At 34.4% G+C, this 16,001-nt stretch overlaps 1 protein-coding gene across 3 annotated transcripts in view; it reads left to right on the top strand.

The window, feature by feature from the left end:
* VPS8 (VPS8 subunit of CORVET complex) overlaps positions 1–16,001 on the top strand; it is a 250,078-nt gene that overhangs the window by 21,560 nt on the left and 212,517 nt on the right. For all 3 annotated transcript variants that reach the window (XM_053657638.1, XM_053657637.1, XM_053657639.1), the window contains exons 5-7: positions 2,966–2,998; positions 3,923–3,977; positions 12,309–12,433. In XM_053657638.1, the coding sequence (XP_053513613.1) occupies positions 2,966–2,998; positions 3,923–3,977; positions 12,309–12,433 (213 nt within the window). The remainder of the gene's footprint in view (positions 1–2,965; positions 2,999–3,922; positions 3,978–12,308; positions 12,434–16,001) is intronic.

Raw genomic sequence — 16,001 nt, 5'->3', positions numbered from 1 at the left:
GTTTCTGGCTTCAAGTCTAAAGCCTATTTGTTGTGAAGTGGGGGTGTTATTGGTGAATGTGTCCATTAGATAATGGCTGGAAGAGAATATCTGTGGTATTTAAAAAAATGATTTAGAGCACTGAATTAATGCATAATTATTTAATAGTTCATCAAGACAATAGACACTGATTCTGATATATTTTATCAATTTTTTCTTTGGCCCCAAAGCCTGTAGTTTTATGTAGACTTCAGATTTTAGTTTCCTGAGGTCAATATGCAGATCTTGTATATAATGGTGGTGATGATTATGATAACACATTCATACACCAGTAATTTTGATGTGCTATGAAGTTTATAAATTTTATGAAGTTTTAATTGGCATTTGTCATGTTCATTGTGGACAAAGTTTTGATTTTTCAGGAGAGTAAGAGATTGATATAGAAATGGCATTATGATACCATAATCACATTGCAATCTTCAGGTTTATTAAAGAAAGCTCTTACTGCAGATACCAAAAAAAAAAAAAAGGAAAAAAGAAAAAGTATTCTCCGTGGGCAATTGGTATACCCTGACCCAGCTCATATATCATGAAGTCACTTTAAATAGAGAGATAGTCAAGCAATGGAGGAAACCTGGGCAATTGTCCTTCCTCTTTTAGGTGGAGAGTAACTCATATTTTCTAGAATGGGAACCACCTGTTGAGGATTACATTTCCATGACGTTTTCTGAATTTAATCCTTATGTAGGTGATGAAATTCATTCCTTTCAAAATCAAGATGAACCAGAACAGTCATTTGACCCACCTGTGCAGTTTTAAAAATATTTTGAATAATGGAGACTGAACTAAAACTCAGACACTGAACAATGATTAGATAAATCTGTTATTTGAAAGGGTTTCTCCTCCTTCTTGAATAAGAGGGAAAAAGTCTAATAAATCCCAGAGTGTTTGCATTCTATTCTTATTTCATTGCTATGGCTGAGCTCCTTTGGTATGTTAAAATGAAAACTGCTTTTCCTGTGACGATCTTCAAACCCTGCCTTCATAATTCTAGATTACCAGCTCAATTTAAATTGTATGCTTTTCTGTGATGGTTGGTTTATTAACATGTAAAGCTAGTTATATTCTTTGGTATCCCTCCCGAATAGTTGTTCAATAATACCTTCAGCCATGTGGACAGTGGTATTATTAGGACCGCCTAGGGCCTTGATCATCAGGGCTTTGTAATCGATGCCTGGAGAACACTCGAGAGAGATGAAACTTGGAGTTGTGAACTTCATTGTTTAGTTTTGGAAACCTCAAAGTAATGAGACATGTGACTATAGTGAAAACTAACTCAAATTAAATTTTAAAGGAGATTTATCATTTTAATGAGCACCTAAGATAAAAGAGATACCTTATAGCACAGTGTTTTTGCAAAAACATGTGTCATGTGTAAGAATGTCCTGGAGTGCTTATTAAAATGCTGATTCCTGGCATCATCCCAGACCTACTGGCTTGGGATCTCTAGCAGTGTAGCATAGGAATCTGCATTTTCACAGGTATCCCAGGTGATTCTCATGTATCTGGCTTCTTAAAACCATTACTCTAGTATGTTGCAACACCAATACTAAAGTTTGTAATTTCTAAAATGCATCCTACATCTGTGGTGTTTAGTTTTTAAAGTTAGCTGACTTCTGATTTCATTATTCGGGTTTCATTTTGAATATCATTTATGTTCTCCATCTGCTGTCTCATTCTTTTTTCCTGTCTGGGACACAAATCAATCATTCAGCAAGTATTTTTTGCATGCCTCTTAATTGTTGAGCATTGTGTTAGGCAAACTTTACATATACACACACACATCCACAAAAGTTGCATACATCCTGCCGTCCTGTGTATATTGTATTGTACATAGCAGCATTGGTGATTGTTCCTTCTCATACTCCCATGCACTGCAGAAAGTTTCTTAAGTTAGTTCTTGGGCAGCTCTACCAAGTTGGATAAAATAGATTCTTCCTTCTGAGAGATTATGATACCTAATTGACCACACCGATAGGGACACATACCTGTAGAAAAGCAACGTGGAAGTGATATAAATAGTCTGGCTGGGACCCAGAAGCTCTGAGTTTGAGACAGATCTGCCACTTGCTGAATGATCCTGGGCAAGTCAAGTAAACTCTGAAATTTTTATTTTCTGAATCTGAAAAATCAGAATAATACTACCTGCTTTTTCTTTCCAGGTTTGGGAATCAAAAAGTGTAATACGTGTTTATGAAAACTCTTTGCTATTACAGTGCTAATCATTGTAACCCATTACCGTTATTTAAAGCTGTAGAAGCATCACATAGATACCTTTATATTTATATAATGCTTTCTTTATATTTAGTGTGATTCTCAGGACAACTCATTGATATAGGTAGGGCAGTATTTGCTATTTCTTGAACAGATGAGGTGACTAATGTCCAGAAGGGGTTGGTGACTTTCCCAGGGTCGTCCAGCTTTTGTTAAGGAGCTGAGACTAGCACTTAGTTTTTGATATTCTTATGTTTGAGAACTGACTGAACATACCTTGCTCAGGCTTTAGTTAGTGGTTCTTGCCTAATCTGCAGGATAGGAAGCTCCTGCTTAGAGGAAGAATATCTTCAGAATATGTTTTCTGTTCCCTCAAGTCTTTATGTACTCTTAGTGTTTTGACCCACATTGCTTATCCTTTATTCACATTATTGAAACTGGAACCTCTTTCCTCTCTCTTTTCCTTTATAATCAGTACCTTTCCCGAAGCATGTTATAGTAAGTAAAATAAAATGATCTTTCTCCCTTGCTCTTTATATTTTGTCGGTATATACAACTTTTGTAGTTTCTCTAAGAGGCAAAAACAAAGGTTCTATTTCTTGTGTGAATTGATTTGGATCAAAGTATATGTAAAGAGAGGCCTTATACTGTTTTCTGTTTTATAATGAGAATATATTTTGAAGTACTTTTATTTTCTCTAAATTTCATTTAGGACAAAGTAGATGCTGGCTTGCCTACAGCAATTGTAAGTATACTTTAAATTATTCTTTAGAGGTAAGCTTTCTATTTGATTGGGTTTTCTTAGATTTATTCTTCTAATATTTAAAGTTATTATATAAATTATTATGACAACAAATTTATAAGTTATTTATTGCCCAGTAATCAGGTTTAAAATTTATCCACGTTGAATATTTTCTTTGTAGTATATGGGTTACTCTTTAGGCTTTTGTTTGAGAAGCATTTAATGGAGTAATGATTAGCATTTTTCAGATTTATTTGTATGTATGTTACCCTGCCCAAGTAAATTTGCTCCTTCTGCGATTTTGCCTCCCCTTGGTTATAGGGAGTGGAAAATAGTATTTGGTACAATCACTTTGTGGTAAATAGTACATTTAACAGCTCTGAACTCTATTACCGGTCCTGCCAAGTAAATCTGTGGAGTGATTATAGAGAACTGGGGCATACTGAAAGCATGCTAGTGCCCTCTTCTTCTCGACTGTTTCCAGCTGCTGCCTGTAGCTTTCTTATTAGTTAATTGGTGAGGAAGTCAGCTGAATTTTGAACATTTCTTGTGCCTTTTGGCTCCTGGGAATAAACTAGAGAAGAACTTTCTAATCCCTTCTCTTTACCTCATAGGAGGTTCTCGGTTGGGTAACATAAGTGCCTCTTACTTTGTCTGGACCCTGAAGATCTGTGTTTGAGGGAAATAATGTCATGTTTTTCTCTATAATGTTGTACCTATGATAGTTTTTATATTGTTAACCTTAGAGTAAATTTAGAGGGATTCCCAGAAATAAAATGTTCTGTTTTGCTTCCCAGATGAAATTCTCCTTATTTGTAATAGTTGGTATGTCGTTTGGTGCCTAGAGGCAGGAAGACCAACAAATTCAACTCTGCTTATTTCAAGATCCTTGATGTACTATCTTATGATCTTCTCTTTTGTTCTCAGGCCGTGTCCAGTCTGATAGCAGTGGGTACGTCTCACGGATTGGCTTTAATATTTGGTAAGTTTTCCAAGTACTTTCTTTACTTTAAATATTAAGTATCCTTGGGGTTTTATAATGTCTTTTAATCATATTTTACATAGTGAATTTTATTTGCTTAGATAAAAACAGAAAAACTTGAAAAGTAACAGTATTTTTATAGTTAAAAATTGTTTGACTTGGCTTCATTTTTTTTTGCTTGTTGCTTATTTATATTCTCTATGAATTTATGAACTATCTTATCTGTTGGCCCTCTGAAAACCAAGACAACAAGAATATAAAGTTGGAAGGAACCTTGGGTTGTCATCTCGCCTGCCTTCAGTTGATGGGGCTGGTGGGGGTGATTTGTGATCCTGAAGCATGTCTGAGTACTGGGTATTCTAGAAGATCTTCAGGAAGGAGATGCTCAGGCTTTCTTAGTAATTTGCAGTAACTCTCACTGACAATAATTTTTAAAAAATTTCCATTGTAGGCCCTGGCTGGTGTAGCTCAGTGGATTGAGCTCGGGCCTGCGAACCACACGATCGCGGTTCAATTCCCAGTCAGGGCACATGCTTGGGTTGCAGGCCGGTTCCCTGCAGGCCAGTTCCCAGCAGGGGACGCACGAAAGGCAACCATGCATTGATGTTCCTCTCCCTCTCTCCTTCCCCTCTAAAGATAAATAAATAAAATCTTAAAAAAAAATTTTCCATTGTAAATTCCTCCAAACTAAAAGAAGTCCCTAATCACATTTTGTTGTTGTTGAGGCAAGTTCATATTGTATGGTGGAGGTTAGTCTTACAGATTTTCTCATTTTTTAAATCTGAGGCTAAATAACCCTAATTTCATTAATCTTTCTTTGCTTTTGAATTTAATACTATTAGTAGAACATTTTGTTTTTGTTTTCTTAACTTAAAAACTTTTTTGTCATTTTTACTGTTCTCTCCTGGATCTTAAGTCTTTTTTATCTCAAATGGAATTCTTGATGACATATTTTATTAAGGAATCTACAGGATATTGTGTAAGGATTACCAGGGAATGCTTTAATAGCAGAACCTCAATTTGATCTCTTTGGGCCTTTTATCTTAATTTACCATATTAGTTATTTTTTCTTGTTTTTGAACAGTTTGATTTCCTATTTATAAAATGTTCCATTATACCAAAAGCCTTATTTGTCATGTGATTTTCAACCTAGTCTTTTCAAAGGTGATTGATAAAAATATGGGTTTTATTGTTTGGAGATGAGAAGAATGGAAACAAAAATATAATTCTCTTAAGAGAACTATAGAATTGATTCTTTAAATAATATTTTTCTTATTCCATTATTAATAGGTGTTCATAATAGAAAATTTAGAAAACATTGGTGAGCAAAAGGCTGAAGATGTTAAACACCAAATTCTTCCACACAGGACTAGTCCCTAGCATTTCTGTGTGGCCCGCCCCTCTTTTTTCCATGTGTGTGTGTATGCGTGGTCACACACAGATACCTGCCCCGAAATGGGATCGTGCAACTCGTAACTTGCTTTTTTATGATAATGAACATCTTTCCATGTATTTATATATTCATCTACAACATTGTTTTTAATGGCTACATTGTATTCTTTTAAATGGATTCATGATCATTTACTTAATCATTTCCTACTATAAGATATTTAGGTTGTTTCTCAACAAGTAGTATAATCATGAACATCTTTGTTACTGTATTTTTGTACGTGTGATTACTTCCTTGGGACAAATTCTTGAAAGTCCTAAGTCATACCCTAGGACTGGGTATGAACATTTAAACACTTCCAATAGGTATTGCCTAATTGCCTTTCAGAAGTTTTACCAGCTTTCAGGTATAGGGATGCTTGGTTTTCTATGGGGGCATACTTGGTATTGGATTGATAAGGTTCTGGGGAAGGAACTTAAAAGGTCTTTTAGTTCTGTCCCCTTATTTTACATATGAGGTGACTGAAAACCAGAGAGGGTAAGTGGCATGCACAGAGCCAAGGTTAGAATCAAGGAATATGGAATCCTTGGTTAGTGCATTTCCACCATTCTGAGCAGTTCTTCTGTCCTGAAAGAAAAGGAGGCCAGTTCCAAGATATATGAAGAAAAGAAGAACTAAGGTGAATGAGGATAGAATATAATGCATATATTCAGCAGAATGCATGTCGAGTTTTTGTTCCCACTCACCATTACTTTTCCTCCAACTGCTTTACCATTCCCTCCTTACCATGAGGTTATAAGACTGTGTGCCTGCTAATAATCAAATTCATGTAGAGCGTACTGCAACAGATTAAAAAGGCTATACTTAAAATTAAAACTATCAGAGGAGTACATTATCTATTGCTACTGCCTCCTTAATTTCCTGGGGCCTGCTTCCTAATTTTCTTTAGATCCCAGTGGCTTTCTGATGAAATAGTAATCTTTGACTGTAGTCTCATGGAAGGGAAAGTATGCCAAAGTGAACATTTTGATAAAGAATCTTAATATTCTGGTTATGCTTTGGGTTTTTAATTATGTGTTAATAAATTGTACTCATTTTTGTAAGAATTAGTATTTGAACAATGCATTTTAACAAATGGGTTAAAATTTGTTTGAAAGGCAGGGACAAATGGTAGAGTAATAATACTCTGAAGTGTTTAGATAAGAGATCTGGGTTAAATTGGATCTCTCGTAAACATCTTCATTGATGACAGAAAAAAGTGTAGAAGGAAGAACTGTACTCATGTTAGTACCAGTAGATTCCCCCAGTAGATAGTGACCTGGGACATTAAAATAGCAGTCCTTATAAGCTTCATCAAGATTGATGTATGTTGCCTTTTCTTATGGAATTATAGATGTATGGTATTTATTGTATATCTTGGCTCTTACCTATATGAAGGATCTCAAAAATGCAACTCTTAATAAAGATGTTTCCCTATCCCAGGGTCCTTAGTTTTTCACTTTTTGGGTTGTTAGCACACTTTAGTAGATTATATTTTTGAAATTATTTTTGATTTTATCAAACTTAATGGACTTGGGTTTATTTACTGTGCTGTAATTTGAATATAATACCATTTCTCCTTTCCCATAGCAATATCTGAATATAATCATAAACTCTATACACATCAATTAACCATATTTAGTATCCTTCCTATAGATAACTAAAGTTTGTCACTTAAACTCTTGAAATTTTGCCTGTCTTTTCTCTGAACTTTTGAACTGATCTCTTCTTTCTCTCTTTTGGTCTTTTCTCCATGGATTCAAAGGAAAAGGTATAGTAATTTTGGTTTGCGTGAGTGACCTTTATTCTTTTGACCTTTTCACTGTCGAAAGAGAATGCTATCAATTATAGTCAGTGCCCTCTTATGAAATACTCATGGAAGGAAAGCAGCTAATTGAAAGATTGGTTAAAGCAGGGACTTGTAAAAAACTACAAATGCAGGCATACCTTCAACGTTTTTCTTAACTTAAAATATATAAATATTCATTTTCCCCGTAGTCTTTTGATATATAGCAAAGTCTTTACTTTGAGTTTGTATTTGCCAAGTGATGTCTGTGGCATCTCTTTTGGCACAAATTGCAACAATTGCTTTATGTGGTGGATCATATAAAGTTTGCACTTTTGAGTTTTAGGCACCTGTGAATCAAGGAGCACAGAATACTAGATTTTCAGAAAACTTCTCTTCCATCTTCTACAGTTATGTTGTATACACCTTATTTCATGACAGTTTTAAAAACAATTTATCTTTACTATGTTTTTCTAAAGCATTCATTTAGTTTTCCTAGAAACAATAGCCCTTTCTTTTTCATTCTATTTCATCAGTTTGTGTTTTGTTAGTTAGGTTTTTAAAGTACAGCAGCATTACAGTGGCATGAATGGCGTGAACAGGTTTGGGAATAAACACAAATGACTGTTTTTGAACATGAGCATTTTAGAAAAGGGCCAGTTAGCTTTGGGAATTCAGTGTTACCTGAGCTTCAGCAGGTAACCTTCACAGCAGGAATGAGAACTTTAATTCTGTGTGTTGGTTACATGGAGGTCAGGTAAAAGCGTTTCTGCTATTGTATAAGCATTGATGAAAAATGTTTCTTAATATCTCTTTGCTTCTTCTTTGGTCTTAGAGAATATTTTAATATGCTCAAATGGTAAGAGAAGAGTGATATTAAAAAATGATGAATACTGGCAATAAAAGTAGAGCTTTACACACGCAATTTAATTTGATTCCTTCTAGGATCTAGATGTTTCCTATTAGGTTGGCCCAAAAGTTCATTTAGGTGTTTTCTGTACAATGGCTGTAGTAGTGTGTAGTTGTCTGTAATGCAACTTGAAACAGTTTTGTTAGGTTGTATTGTAATAGTTGTCATATCAGTGTGCACTTAAAAAACACTTATCAAAATTGGTGAATTTTTGTGCAGCCATTTTAATATTAAAGATATAAGAAGATACACAACATTTTCTGTGTATTATACTTTATTATTTTAGGGAAGGTAAAAACATAACTGAAACACAACAAAAGATTTGTGCAGTGTATGGAGAAGGTACTGTGACTGATCGAACATGTCAAAAGTGGTTTGTGAAGTTTCTTGGTACTATTAACGTTTCAGCCAAATAGTTCTTTGCTTTGGGGCTGTCTTGTGCATTGGAAGATGTTTAGCCGCACCCCTGGCCTCTATCCACTAGAAGCCAATAGCAGGAGATGACCGACATACTCAAAATATCCAAATCAATAAAGTTATTGGTGAAAATGAAAAATGTGTCTTATTTTGCAGAAAAAACCATACAGACTTTTGGGCCAACCCAATACTTTGACAGTTTTTAGGAACTAGTTAAAACAAATTAGGGGTAAAGAAATAGAGGATTGGGTTGACTCTGCTATATGTAAAGCGAAATTCTGCAAGTGTGTTCAAATTTAGATTTTATAGCTATTATAGCCTTTAGCATTATTTGTGAACTCTTTTTGCTGTTTGGCATATTACTCCTCAGCCCAGAATATGCTACAGAGATCTACCCTAAGCAAAGTATACTTTGAAAGGTATACTAATAAAAGAAATAGGTGTAATTCATTGTAGTGTCAAATAGATGTGCTTTTTGTGATATCTGGGCTTCAGGTTCTTTTAATTAATTGGTAAGCTATTTATTGTTAATAAGTCTCTTGCATTTGTACCATTTTGTAGTTTTCAAATTTTTATAGGCATTTTATTATTTAAGCCGTATGCCATTTCTATGAAGTTCATAGGAAAAGTGATAGTCTCGTTTCATATTTCTTACCCAGTCATTTGCTTAATAAGGACCCACTTCAATTTAAAACAAAACAAAACAAATCAAGTTGACAGTGCCAGCCCAATGTGGTTTTATATGAATTTTTGTAAGTGAAATTAGATGTGCTACTAATTTAATCTCACCCCAACAATAGACAAAGGAGATTTCAGAGAGTAGGGGGAGAGTAGAAATTTTCCATTTAAATGAATGAGATCAAGAGCCCGCTTAAGAGTAGAATGTGGAGAGAGCTCTGATTTCATCTTTCTTGCTTCTGCCCACATCATGTTGTTCTTTCAGTATAGCTACAGAGCTTAAGTGTTTGGAAGAAGTTTTATTTTTATTTTCATCAAGTACCTTTCTCCAGAATTGTCCAGAATGACCTGGACTACAGAATGTTTAGTTACTCTAGGAAAAAAGCTTCTTCAATAAGACTCTTCTTTTTTCTACAGAAATCTGCCTTTTCTGAATTTAGTCCAAACGATATAATAGCTAGTTTGTTAATATGGTACCATAAAAATAGAATGCATAAAGACAGCAATAAAAATTGATAACTTATCTTTTGGAGTTAAAATAGATTATATTTTATATACTGTGCATCATCACTTTATAGTCATGCTACCTTATAAAGGGGCATTACAAAGATAATACATTGTAAAAACTAAGAAAAAAGTTTAGAGTATTTTCATTAACACAGTCCTGTGGGCTATAAATTAATACATCTTTTAGGAATGACCAAGGTTGATCAAGGTTTTTCCTTGCCTTAGTTTTTAGTACATGGAACCCACAAGTCAGATGAGCAGAGTGGTGTGTGGGTTTTTACCGACCAGTCAGATAAGTCTTTTTCCTTTGCTCTTTTCTTCACTATTTCCTCTTCCTTAATCGTATCCTTATTTTTTATTTTATCATACACCTTAATTCTCCCATTCTTACTTTTCCTGAGCTATAAGAATACTTAAATAGTCCGTTTTAAAGCATGAACTTTGTTAAATCAGAAAGCAGTAGTAATGTCTCTAAGTTTTGATGGGTCAGACCTGTGTAATGTCAAGTATTTTTTGTGTGCCAGATACCTTAAAGCCATCCATTGTGTCAGAGACCTTGGGGAGGTGGAGATGACTATTTGAGCCAATTTATGAACACAGAGGTATATTCTTACAGTGTTCACTTTGGACTTCCATTACATTATTCCCTAGATGTAGGAATGAATGTTTTTAGGCTTTCTGGTAACTAGACTTACCCTTACAGAAGGAAGAGTTGCAAATATGTGAGCTATTAAGGTGACTGTCAGATGTCCCTGAGCACGAGGTACCATGCTAGGTATTCTGGATGTATTAATTCACTCATAACCTTTGCCTTAGAGAGGTCTTAGTCTCAGAGTGGAAATAAGACATATTTACCTCCAAAAAGTAGCCTGTGCATGTGTTGAAAAACAGAATTCAACTGTGTAAATTTTAAAGATCTTACTGGCTTTGTTCAGCGATTCATAAATCAAGGCAGCAGTATCTAGGACAGCACTTTTCAGCACCGGCAAGAATTTTTAAAGCATGCCATACCTGACTTTCGTCAGGGCACTGACCTCTTTCCCCTTAGATTGTCAAATTTAAAAAAAAATGACAATAGCCAACACAACAATAGCTGTCCAGTGTGAATGAATCAAAATTATACCTTTTGTCAGATTGTCAAAAAATATACTTTTTGGTGTGCTGCAGAATTTTAGTAATTTATGTGTGCCATGATATGCAACGGGTTTAAAATTGCTGATCTAGCAGATATAAAGGAGCTTCAAAAGGCTCTACATAATGAAAGACTTCTATAGGCTGAAGGGAATGGGACAAGGAACTTATGCTAGCAGAAGGTAGACTGGTTGTGGCAAGGTCACCTTTCTAGGGTGTAACAGGGGTCTGCCATGCAGATCACGAACTAGGGCTGACCAGGCAATTCCTGACTGACTGGTTTAAGATTCCGTTCCTGGGAGAGGCCAAGACTGTAATTAAATATTAAGTCTCAGTTTGTCATATGGGGCTTAGCAGAAGTGACTCCATTTTGGGACTGTTTTCTTGTTTTTAATGCTAGTTAAGGGAGGCATGAATAATTGCTGGGAGAGTGGAGAGAACTCCACATTGTGCGAGTATGGTGGGTTTGTTTATTTTTTCCCTCTAAACAGTAAAATTTTGTAGACATACCTTATTATATTTAAATTTTTTTTATTTTGTGGTTTTCAGGGGGGTACAATAAAGTACACTATACAAAATAAGCATTGCCTAGGAGATACCTTAGAGGAATTTCTTTTAATTATTAGATAATAAAGTTTAATAAATATTTGAGTGTCTCCTGGAGATATCAGAGGTGATTAAGGCAAAATCCTTTCCCTTAACTTAATCTAGTAGAGGTTTTAATTATTTGCCTTTAGCATATCAACTGTTGATGCTTGAAATAATTCTGTTAAGTAGTTAACACTTATGCTATAAATTTTTTAATAATTTGCTTAGAATCCCTTTCTTCATGGATAATATAAATATAAATTTCAGTCAAACTGTAACTAAATAAATTTTGATTTTTGAAGTTTTAAAACTATTTAAAAGATGGTATTCCTTATAACTTTTCATCCTGAATAACAAGAACTACAATTCTGGAATGAGGGTGATGAAAGATGGTTTGTTTAAGAAGATACAGATTTCTTATGGATTTTTCCACTTATCATTAGCAAGTTTTGTATTATGCTTTTTTATAAATATTGTTTCCCCCCTGCATTCTTAGTGTCTAATTCAATGCCCAGCGTAGTAAGGTGTTTAATTCATATATTTAAAATAAATGTAACTTCATCATTTGATTCTTGCTGACTCCTAAGTGTTTGAAAACAAGCCTATATACTAAGTACAGGGTCTGGCACAAGTAACACCTGCTTGAGTGTGGTTGGTAGGGTTATAATATGGGCGTAATAATTTATAGATTGAATTTGAACCTTTCCCCTAAAATGTCATATGGTGTGCTTGAGTGTGATATTGTTATGTTACAGAATTACATGCTTATAATTTTGTAATAAAAGATTGTGTAATAAAAAGGCGTGCTATTTGTGCTAGACCCTGTATATATTTATTCACACCTTTCTGTTTCTTTCACCGGATTTTACAAATTGCTTTCTTTAGATCAGAATCAAGCATTGCGACTATGTCTGGGTAACACTAGTGTTGGAGGTCAGTATGGAGCCATCTCTGCCCTCAGTATTAACAATGACTGCTCAAGACTTCTCTGTGGCTTTGCTAAAGGACAGGTAAATATGAACTTCATGTTCCATAAGTCAATGTTAAAATCATTTAAAAAATAGTATCTCTAGATCAATATCCTTTTATTTATTTTTATTTTTATTTCTTTTTTAGCTAGAGGGGAGAGGAGGGAAAAAGAGAGGGAGAGAAACATTGATGTGAGAGAGAAACACCAATTGGTTGCCTTTCATAGGTGCCCTAAACAGGGACCAAACCTGCAACCCAGGCAAGTGCCCTGACCAGGAATCAAACCTGAGACCTTTCAGTTTACGGGATAATAATGCCCAACCAACTGAGCCACACTGGCCAGGCCTAGATTAATATCTTGAAGACCAAAATATGTGTTATAAAGTGACATGTCTGTATAGCTAACCCTGAGATTGCTCAGTCTGACTTTTGTTCAAATTTTTAAATAATTGTTGTTGACTGGGCCAGAATATGCAGTTTTTTAAAAATTGAGGTATAATTCACATATAACGTTATATTAGTTTCAGGTGTATAACATAATGATTCAATATTTGTGTACATCTGAAATATCACCACAATAAGTCTGTTTACCACCTGTTGCTATACAAAGTTACATAATTTTTTCTTGTAATGAGAGCTTTCAAGATTTATTCTCAGCGGCTTTCACATATGCAGCACAGTGTCATTGACCCTAGTCATCATGCTGTGCATTACATGCCCATGAGGGATTTATTCTGCAGTTGGAAATGCGTACCTCCTGACCGCCTGCACTCATTCCACCCAACCCCCCAGTTCCCTCCCCTCTGGCAATCACCAGTCTGTTTTCTGTATCTGCCAGTTTTGTTTTGTTTGTTTTTTAGATTCCTCCTACAAGTGAAATCAATGTTGTTTGTCTTTCTCTTAGCATAATACCCTCAAGGATCCTTAGATTGTTTCCATATTTTAGCTATTGTAAATAACACTGCAATGAACATGGGGTACAGATATCTTTTTGAGTTAGTATTTTTATTTGGGGGAGATAAATTCCCAGAAATGGAATTGCTGGATCATACGAAAATTCTACCTCAATATTTTAAATTTCTTTAGGACCCTTCGTACTGTTTACTCTGGTGGCTGCACCAGTTTACATTCCAACCAGTAGTACACAAGGCTTTCATTTCTCCATACTCAGGCCCACACTGTTTATTTTTCACCTCCTTAGTTAAATTTCATCCTAGATGTTTTATTCTTTTTGATGCAGTTGTAAATGAGATTGTTTTCTTAATTTCTTTTCCTAGTAGTTCATTGTTATTATGTAGAAATACAAAAGAATTTTATATATTGATTTTGTACCCTGCATCTTTACTGAATTTGTTTATTAATTTTAACAGTTTTTGGTGGTTTAGTATTTTGCATATATAAAATATTGTTCACAAACAATGACACGTCTTCTTTTCCAAATCCAATTTGGATGCTTTTTCTTTCTTTCCTTTTTTTTCCCTCCTAATTGCTATAGCTAGGACTTCCAATACTATGTTGAATAAAAGTGTCAAGAGTTAGCATCCTTACCTTGTTCCTGATTTTAGAGAAAAACTTTCAGCTTTTCACTGTTTAGTATGTTAGCTGTTGGCTTGTCACATATGATCTTTATTGTTTGAAGTATGAAGCCTCTATACCTACTTTATTGAGGGTTTTTTTTATGATAAGTGGATGTTGAATTTTGTCAAATGATTTTTTTCTCTGTCAATTAAGACAGTCATATGATTTTTATTCTTCACTTTTTAAATGTGTTATATCATGCTTACTGATTTATGGATTTATACCATCCTTGCATCCCTGGAATGAATCCCATCATCATGGTGTATGATTCTTTTAATGTCTTCTTGAATTTGTTTGCTAGTGTTTTGTTGAGGATTTTTGCATCCTTGTTCAATGATACTGGGCTGTAATTTTCCTGTTTTTGTTTTGATATCAGGGTAATATTGGCCTCATAAAGCAAGACTGGAAATGTTATCTCTTCTTTAGTTTTTTTGGAAGAGTAAAGAAGGTTAGGTATTAAGTCGTCTTTAAATGTTTGGTGGAGTTCAGCAATAAAGTTATCTGGTCCTGGACTTCCATGTCTTGAGAGATTTTTGATTATTGATTCAACATCCCTTCTAGTAATTGGTCTATTCAGATTTTCTATTTCTTTATGATTTAGTCTTAGAAGATTTTATATTTTTAGGAATTGATCTGTTTCTTCTAGGTTGTCAAATTTGTTGGTATATAATTGTTCACAGTAGTCTCTTGTGATGCTTTATATTTCTGTGGTATCAGGTGTAACTTTTCTTTCATTTCTGTTTTTTTATTTGAATGCATTTTTTTAGTGATTTCAGCTAAAGATTTTTTTCAATTTTGTTTATCTTTTTAAAGAACCAGCTCTTAGTTTTATTGATCTTTTAAATTGTCTTTTTAGATCTTACTGCATTTATTTTTGCTCTGATCTTTATTGTTTTTTTTCTTCTACTAACTTTGGGCTTTGTTTTTATTTTCTAGTTCCTTTAGGTGTAAATTTAGTTTGTTTACTTGAGGGGTTTTTTTTGTTTCTTGAGGTAGGCCTGTATCGTTATGAACTTCTTACAACTGCTTTTGTTGCATCTCATAAATTTTGGTATGTTGTATTTCTGTTTTCATTTGTCTCAAGGCATTTTTGAAAGTTTCTCTTGATTTCTTCAGGGCCCAATTGGTTTTTCAGGAGCATGTTGTTTAATATCCACATATTTGTGATTTTTAAATCTCTAGTTTTATACTATTGTGGTCAGTATAGATGCTTGATACGATTTCAGTCTTCTAAAATTTGAGACTTGTTTGGGACCTAACATGTGATTTATCCTGGAGAGTGTTCTGTGTGCACTTGGGAAGGCTATGTATCATGCTGGTCTTGGACTGAATATTTTCTGTATATCTAATAAGTACATCTGGTCTAATGTGTCATGTAAGGTCCATATTTCCTTATTGATGTTCTATCTCATGATCTATTTATTCATTGATGTAAGTGTGGTATTAGAGCCCCCACTTGTCGTTGTATTGCTGTCTATTTCTTTCTTTAGGTCTATTAATATTTGCTTTATATATTTAGGTGTTCCTATGGTGGGTTCATAAACATTTACAAATGCTATTCATCTTGTTGGATTGACCCCTTTATCATTATGTCCCATCTTTATTTTTTATTACAGATTTTGTTTTAAAGTCTATTTTGTCTGATAGAAATATAGCTACCCCAGCTTTATTTTGGTTTTCATTTGCATGAGGTATCTTTTTCTACCCTGTTACTTTTATTTTGTGTGTGTCCCTACGTCTGAGGTGCGTCTCTTGTAGTCAACATGTAGATGGATCTCACGTTTCAATCCAGTCAGCCACGTCTGTGTCTTCTGTTTGGAGAAGTTAGTTCACTTTTAAACTAAGTGTTGATTCTGTGTACTTACTACCATTTTGTTGACTATTTTTGGCTGTCTTGTAGCTCCTTTCTTCTTCTCTTGCTCTCTTTTCTTGTGGTTTGATCACCTTATGTTATAGATTTCTTTTTTATTAAGTTTATAACAAGGTAAGTTTTAATGCATTCTAGAACTATACATTTTTACTTCCCCTCCC

Source organism: Artibeus jamaicensis, unplaced genomic scaffold (assembly GCF_021234435.1).
Source record: "Artibeus jamaicensis isolate MK-2021 breed Jamaican fruit bat unplaced genomic scaffold, CSHL_Jam_final scaffold_474, whole genome shotgun sequence".
Lineage (NCBI taxonomy): Eukaryota > Metazoa > Chordata > Mammalia > Chiroptera > Phyllostomidae > Artibeus > Artibeus jamaicensis.
This window is presented reverse-complemented; position numbering and strand designations above follow the sequence as displayed.